The 8,495-nt window shown below is 32.3% G+C and overlaps 1 protein-coding gene across 1 annotated transcript; it reads left to right on the forward strand.

The window, feature by feature from the left end:
• Positions 1-452: 452 nt before the first annotated feature.
• Positions 453-4,598, forward strand: LOC120067004 (uncharacterized). The gene is made up of 5 exons (XM_039018367.2): positions 453-750; positions 1,880-2,128; positions 2,212-2,305; positions 3,063-3,193; positions 4,068-4,598. Exons 2-5 carry the CDS (start codon positions 1,907-1,909, stop codon positions 4,308-4,310), a joined length of 690 nt encoding a protein of 229 aa, XP_038874295.1. The 5' UTR covers positions 453-750; positions 1,880-1,906; the 3' UTR covers positions 4,311-4,598.
• The last annotated feature ends 3,897 nt before the right edge of the window (positions 4,599-8,495 follow it).

The raw sequence follows: 8,495 nt of genomic DNA on the forward strand, positions 1-8,495 counted from the left end.
TAATCACTCAAAATCAGCAATTAACTACTTTCAAAGTACATAAAATTAGATTTTTATGAAAAAGACAAATAAAAATCTAAGGAACCGTTAAACATTTGGTTTTTTATTTTTGTTTTTTAAATCAAGCTACACTACTTCCATCTAATTTTCATCATTTGTGATCTTTTTTATCAATGATTTAAAAAATCAAATCAAAATTTAAAAACTAAAAAAAATAAATTTTAAAAATTTAATTTTGTTTTTAAGATTTGTCTAAGAATTTAACTACAGTTCTCATTTGATAACTCATTTAATTTTTGGTTATTTTAAAAAATTAAGCAGCAAATTTTAAAAATAAAATGATTATCAAATAAGATATCAAAATGATTATGAAACGAAGTATGGAAGAATATGAGAACTATGGGCCGAAAAACTGAATGGGCCTGAGGAGAGAGCCCAGTGCGGGGAAGAGCGGGGAAGAATAAGGGAAGCGCCGAAGAGGACAAAGAGCAACGAAGATGGCAAATAAAGAATAATTTCGAGGAAAGGAGGATCGCAAGGATGTAAAGTTTTTCAAAGAAAACACCTCTACATATATGGAATGGAAGCCAAGATTGCTTTTATATCGATTGTCGCCCCCTCTTTCTCTTCCCCTTTCTCCCTTTTTTTCCCTTCATTTCTTCCTCCTCCCCTTCATCTCTGCAAATTTCTTGCGGTTCTTCTTTCGATCGGTCTGCTCCCCTCGCAGTTCGCCGTTTCGTTCTTCACCGGGTACGATCTCCCTTACTATTTTGTTCACGCTACTGTTATATTGCTCAAATCATGCTTCTTTTCTCTGATTTATTGCTTGTATTTGTCGCTTTGTGTTTGTTTCTGGTGTTTCTGCTCGGTTTGACTGTATTTTGTGGTTCTTTCCATGTTTTCGATTCTTGCCCTTTCTCGCCTTTCGCCCAAGTTCCGAACTCTTGAACAAAGTCAGTTGAAGGTTTTAGCATGTCTGTTTCAGATTCAAGAAGCTGATTCATTGAATACTTTGTACTGACGGTTCAATTGCTTTAGGGTTTTATACTTTTTTTTGGGGGGTTCTGTTGTAGTCGTAAAATCTTAACCATATACCAGCGAAATTAGGGGTTTTTTATTAAAATTATTATTATTATTATTATTGAGTTCATTGTAGGCTTTATTTTTAAAATCTTAGTTTCAAGGGCCGCGATTGGGGCAAATAATCCTGGATGTAATGGGTAAATGTGGATTTAGGCGGTCGGAAAGAGTCTGATTGGCCTCCGGCTATTTTTAGAACACGTTTGTTTGTTTGGTTTTTTTTTTATTTTTATTTTTTATTTTTATTTTTTTTACTAATATTAATGCACAAAGGTTCTAAATTTATAGCGGAATTATAATCAAGAAATAAGAAGTAATTTTCTATTTTTTTCCTATAAATTGAGTAAGTTATTTGTTATTTATTATTTTTTTGATAAGTTACAATAAAAAAAGATAAGTATAAATAGTTTCTCTAAAAAAACGTGAATAATTTATGTAAGATTAACTTTGAAAATAGTTTCTCTGAATTGTGTATAAATTAAACAAATTTTCAGTAATAACCACTAAACAGATTAATTCTGATGCGCACATTCGTTTATGAATTTAACAGATTATTAATTATGTTTCCTATCAATATTTCAGTTCTCTGTTATTTTCGTCCTCTGTTTATTTTTTGGTCGAGTGATGTGCAAAGTTTGAGAATTCTGTTTCTCTTTTCACTGTTTTTCAATTTTGAACGTTTAACTCATTTGTTCAATTTAATGTAGACTTCTTGGTCATTCATTACAATAACAATGATTCAACCTCATTTCAATCTGAATTATTTCTCCATTTCTGTGGACGATTCTACCTTTTTCAGGGCTAAAAGACAGAAAGGGCTGTCGGAATGAGCATTCAAAGTTCAAACGATCTACATGATTGGAGTGCAAGAGTTGTTGAGAGAAGAACAGTATTGGACTTCGACTTGAATTGTCCACCTCCAGATGAGTGCATCGATCCAACTGGCCCTCGTGACGAAGCAGCACAGTACTATAATCATTACCAAGGACAAGCTACGGACGCTATCGATGAGGACATTGCAATAATCTCCCCTAGGAAGTTTGCTGAGGTATGTAACATTTTGGTAACATGTTATGATTGTATTTCTAACTAGGTCACATAAAGGATTTAAGATGGTGTCAATTTTTTTAGGCCAGGAAGAATTTTCGAAGAAACCACTTTGAGAGTGGATGTGGTGTAGTCATGAGACGTAATGGCAACACAGAAGTTTATGGTGCTCTCTCAGGTTTATTGCTCTTTCATTTCAAATGTTAAATTTCTTTATATGCATGTCAATAGTTGGTTATTTCTCTGATGTGTGTATTTGTGTGTATGCGCGGGAGACTGTTCGAATAAAATTCCAGTATTATGCATATTCAGTGTGTGTGTGTGTGGTGAATCTTCTATATTGTGGACGTACCAAGACCGTTCGAATAGAATTTTAGTATAATGCATATTTGAATTGTATTTAGTTTGGTAAGAGAAATTTCCATAGTTCTTAGCATGCAGTCTGTTGTGTTTAAAGTTTTTCAGAGCTTTTCTACTGTAAGCTTCTTCAGGATGGAACCAAGCCTTCTTACTTACGTAACAATCTTGGGCATGTAGTTTTATTTCTATTCATAATCATATGTTCAATACTTGTTCCTCCATTCATTGCTGATCAATTTTGTCCAACTTCATTTGCATCCAATTTTTCGAGCTCTAGTACCTTCGTATTTGAGATTTTTTTTCCCGAACGCATCTCCGCCCAAACTTCGAAACATTATTTAGATTGCAATCAACCATGAGATTAACATTCTCCTGATTGGAGACCTTTTTTGTACATTGCCTCTTTTTTATTGTGGGCTTTTCTCTTTTTCTATGCCCTTATTTTTTTTCATTTATTCTCTTTGGAAGTTGGTTATTCATAATAAAAGAAAAAACATAAAACAGTGAGATTAATTAATATATTTAATATTGTTCATTAATAATTAACACATGTATTCTTATTGGATATTTTGCAGATGGAACAAGTTGGCCCCCTTTTACAATTTTGTCGCCCCTTACAATTAGCAATAATGTATCCATACAGGAAGAAACACTTCACAGCTTGGACCTTCGCCTAAGCTGTGAAAGCAGTAGTAGGGCCACTAAGGTAGTACTGATTTAGTGGTTATTATGCTTGCAAAGTTTTGAAGTTGCATGTTCATTGTTAAAATCTTTGCCTACCATTTATCTGTACACGTTGAAACTGAATATTTAGGTGTTTGAAAAATTTAGAAAAATTCATCATTGATTTCTGTTGTAAAAATATGTGGCTGCTTTAGTGCTTACTAAAGAATTCCTTTTCTCTACACAGAAGTATTAAGCCGAATGGAAAATAATAAAGAATAACTTTTTGGGATGGCATTTTTAGTTTTAAAGAATTTTTTCGTGAACAAGTTCTTTTAATAGAAAACTTTAATTAAAATCATTGTAAATGAGAAAGTGCAACAGAGGTGGTCAATTCATCTCCTAGCTATCAACTGCTAATTTAGTTTTCAATTGAAAAGCTTCATTTTTATTCAGCTCTGGGAAAATCTTGATTCAAGTTTTAATAATATCCTTGAGATGTTTTTCTTCAGTGCAAACATCTCAATCGAGCTGTTACAAATTTTACTAGGATTTGGTTTTTTCTCCAGCAGATGCTGGCATTTTGCTGTTGACTTGTAATAGGACCTCCATGGAAATTGCTTCATCTTGTGCAAGTTTCAGTGAGGGCCATATATTTTTCTTGGCCAAACTTGCCATTGATGTCCTTGAATCAAATTTTGCATTGGTTCAAGTTTTCTTTGGCAATTGCCATCGGCACAAATCTTGGCCGATGGTTTATGTTTCAACACTGAATAAGGTTATATATCTGAATTAGATCTATGATGTTTCTTAATCGTATGTAATGCACTTAGATTTTCTAGTAACTACAATTAAACATCTGATTAAGATCCTTATTTATTAGAGCTTGAAACTAAACTATAAAATCCTTATTGCAGGCAACTGACACTGACATTCCTTCTACAATTGCACTAAGTAGTAGCATCCCATCTACAGATCGGACTTTGCGGTGTGCGATCTGCATAGAACCATTGGTTGAAGAAACAACAACAAAATGTGGGCACGTTTTCTGCAGGAATTGCATCGAAACGGCCATAGCTACCCAGCATAGATGTCCCATATGTCGGCGTAAGCTTAGAAAACGAGATATTATCCGGATTTACCTTCCTTTTTCAAGTTAAAAACAAAAAATGAATACAACACAAGAATATTGCATCTGTATTCTTTTTCTGATGATGCTGACGACGACTAGGTTTGTATTTGCACAAAGTTGCATTAACAAATATAGATTTCTTGATTTCTTTTTCTTTTTCATCTGTATTGAATGAAACTATACAAAAAACTAAAATCTCTTTGATATGAGGTGTTTGTATTTGACTGATAAGACAAACGGTCGATTCATTAAAAATAGTTTATTGATCAGTGAAATTAATTAGAAGAGGGAATGAACTGTGGCTCTCTTTGTGTTATAGCTTTTGAACATCTTTTACAATGCCTTTCTGTCATCTTACTCTAAGGATATATTTTGTGTTCTTTTATGTTTCTCAGCCTGAAGGCGTTTCCAATTGCCTGCACCTTTTGAAAATGGATTTTCTTGTTCCTTGTTCATCCATGGCGGAAAAGAATCTGAAAACAGGTGGCTTTGCCTTCTTATTCTGCTTTTTTTGTGTCTTCATGTGTTTGATTTTAATTAATTATTTGTCTACAAACAACGTTTTTTTTTTGTTTTGGTTTCTTTAAAATCATGTTCTTATTTTTAGTGGTGATTTTCTTTAAAGTTTTTTTAAAAATAATAATAAAATGTGAACTTTTTGAAAACGTTTAGGATGAAATTATTGTTAAAGGGGATTTAATATAATAGTCAACCAGTTTGATTCTTTGAAATTGATAATTTTCAAGGGGAAGAAAAACTATATAAATCATCGCTTTTGACGATCGTTCCACCAAATCGGGCTTTAGTGTTAGTGTTGTATATTTTGTATGAGAGAGGTCGTAGATAATAAATTAGTGTTAGAGAATTAGACGATTTTTTTTTTAATGTAATAACTACCACACATATGTTCAGAAATTGAATACCGATGCTACTTGGAGTCTTGTCTCAAAGTCAGAAGGTCTAGAATTGGTGCTTCGAAATTATCTATATTGCATCCGTCTTGTTAGTGTGAAATTCATCCCTTGAAGCAATGAGGTGAAAATACCAACATTTGTTCGAAAAGATTCCTTTCGAATCTATTTGTGGAATTTAGGGGTGTGCATGGTGCGGTTCGGTCTGATTTTTTATTGAACCATGAACCGAACCAAAGTCCACGGTTCTCAAGATTTAGAAAATAAAATCGTGGAAACTGATTTTAATCAATTTTGGTTCCTAAACCGAACCAACCTAAATCGGTTCAGGTCGGTTAGGTTCGATTTATAACCGATGGTTTTTTTTTTAATTAGACAAAAAGATTTGAACGGAAGTTGGGCTTATAATTATAGGATTACTTAATAATATTTTTACGGTTTTACTTAATATAATATTTAATAAATATTATTTATAACAAAAAATATTAGTCGGTTCGGTTCGATCCTTTTGATTTTTTAGGGCAGCAAACTGTGAACCGAACCGATTTGGTCGGTTCTGCTGCTTAGTGAACTGCAAGTTAATTTTTTTTTAAAAAAAAAAAATCGAACCGAACCTCGGTTCAGTCCAATTCAACGATTTTCGTGAGTTCCTGCATATTCGTAATGGAATTTGACTATTTGGAGTTTATTTGTTGAATGATGATATGGTAGACATTTTTTTAAGTTTTCTTTATTTATGAAGCTAAAGGTTGGAGATGTGATATGGAAGTTGTCTCAATTTTTTCATGTTCGTCGTAGTCTAATTCCGTTGGTTCACTTTGTCGCACACAAGGCTTTACACTTTTTGGCATAAGCCATGTGTTAGGGTTTCTAGTTTTCTAATATAGAGGAAATTATCTCACTGTTTTTATTCATTCTTCTTTATTTCTCATTTCTTGTTTTACTTCGTTTTTTTTTTTTTTTTTTTTTTTTTTTTTGAATAAAAATTAGATTAGAAGAAAAAGAAGGAACTCAACTTCTTGAAACTTCATTTTGCTTAGATTTTATTGCATTATGGTTTTTTTTTTAATTAAAAGTTTAAATCTTATTTTAATTTTTTTTTAATTTCTTTATAAGAGACAAAGGAACATGATTTTGGTCTTTGGTATTTGTTAAATTTTAACACATCGTCTAAATTAAATTAACACAACAAAAATGAAATATAAATTTACAAAGAACTTATATTTTCTTCTACATGAATTGTCTCACGTACTTGGCCAGAGTGAAACTCATTAAAATTTAAAGTAATAAGGCAATACAAAGTGACGTTTAGACCACAATGGTAAGGACAAAAATTACTCAATAATTAAAAACAATTTGAATATGCACATTTAATTAAGATTGTTGCAAATTTCTTCAACAAAGTAAAAATCAATTTCACAATTAATAAATGAGAGGACCCTCTATGCTAACAATAACGTAAAATATTCTTACTAGAAACAATACATCAAATGAAGTTATAAACTATTAGAAAAATGCAATCTTAATTGGTGACTCTTATAAATAAAGCCGGAGGGAAAATGAAAGATGAGAGATTAAAAATATATAGATTCTTTAATCCTTGAAGACGATGATTTCTTAGAAAATGATTATATTGAACAATCTCAAAACATAGAATCCAAAATTTTTATTTCACTGGTAGCAAGGAATTTGTCGTCGTTCGTAAATCTTCCATAGATCAAATAAATTTTTTAATTCCAATCTAAATTAGCTATACTACAACGTAGTATAAGTGACAAGATCGAATCATCTCATAAAAAATCTTGAGATGTTTCAGCCTATTGATGAATTTGAGTGGTAACCGGGACTTGCTTGTTCTATTGCAATTGAATTTAAAAGCTGGATTAAAAAGGGGAAATTAATTTGATTACAAAGTCTAGCTTAAGGGAAGTCACCCATTCTCTTGGTTGATCATGGAACTTCTAATTTATGCAATGTTCACTCGATTTTATTAACGCTCATGCATCCTAGAAGACTAAAACTACATGCCCTAATATGATGATTAATTTCTTAATCAACCTAGATGCACAATTAATTGGGTACATTAGAGTTCATATTAACTAAGCAACCATATTAAGAAAGTTAATCTAGCTATGTTGATTTAGTAATTCGGATAGACTAAGTTACTAATCGACTCGTTCTTGAAATTGACTAATCATGCAAGGTTGTGAAATGAATATTCTATACAACCTAATTCACTCCCACGCATGCTTTAGCCCTTGCCTCTTGAGATTAAAAACACATTAGAATATGAATATCTTTTAGCAATCAAAGAATGGATGAGAATTGGCCAAAAATCTATTAATTCAATGCATAGAAATTTAAATATCATTCAAGAACAGTGATTAACGGCAAATATATAATTGAAAATTCAAGTCTACCAACCAAGAAATAATGGGTTTCAATCCTACCCTAGACTAGAAAAGATTACCTCAGCCACACATAATTTCAAGAATCTTCAATCCAATGTTGAGAAATTACAAGGAAAAATGAAGGAAAGGTGATTGCGAGAAGGACGATGAAGAATGAAAGCAGAGATCTGGAAATTTGGTTAATTTCGTGCTTAAAAAATGTCCTAAAAATCAAGCATTATTCATATATATAGGCAGAGCATAGCAACGCTACACTGAGCATGGCGATGTTGTTATCATAGCATAGGCCTCGGACGTTGTAACACTGCTCAAATCGCCAGACGCACGCGTGGATGTGCATTCCCATCAAAATACGTACTGTAGCTATGCTACCCTGTGGTGTCGTTACGCTGCAAGAAATGATGCTCTTAGGTCTTCAGCGTAAAGTGAAGGGTTTCTACGCTCGGTGATGACATTTTTGTAATTTTAACCTCTTCAAATGGTTGATGCTTCGGGAGCTCCGTTTGACCCGATTTTTTTCTGTTGGTCTGTTCCCCCTCCTAAATGTTCAAAACCTACAAAAACCAAATAATAAACAGATAAAATCAAAGAACGAGAATTAATTAAACTAGGAAAGTAAAGATATCATCCACTCTAAGAAATAATTATTAAATAGAAGCGCAAGACATGGAATACAATTTCTTTGTTAATTAGGGATGAGTTTAGGATTATCGTAGTTTTAAAAATTATTAGCAAAAAAGATAATTGTATCTTTCCTATAAACTAAAACCACATTTTTTTTCCTTCAAAAATTCTCGTTCCCTCCTTCCATTAGGTCCTCTTGGTTGATAACTTAACGGATTTGTGATGTAGCCTTTAATTTGGGACGAAATGGTATCTGCATGGTTGATG

This window comes from Benincasa hispida, chromosome 1, assembly GCF_027475165.1.
Source record: "Benincasa hispida cultivar pf3 chromosome 1, pf3_genome.v1.1, whole genome shotgun sequence".
Classification (NCBI taxonomy): domain Eukaryota; kingdom Viridiplantae; phylum Streptophyta; class Magnoliopsida; order Cucurbitales; family Cucurbitaceae; genus Benincasa; species Benincasa hispida.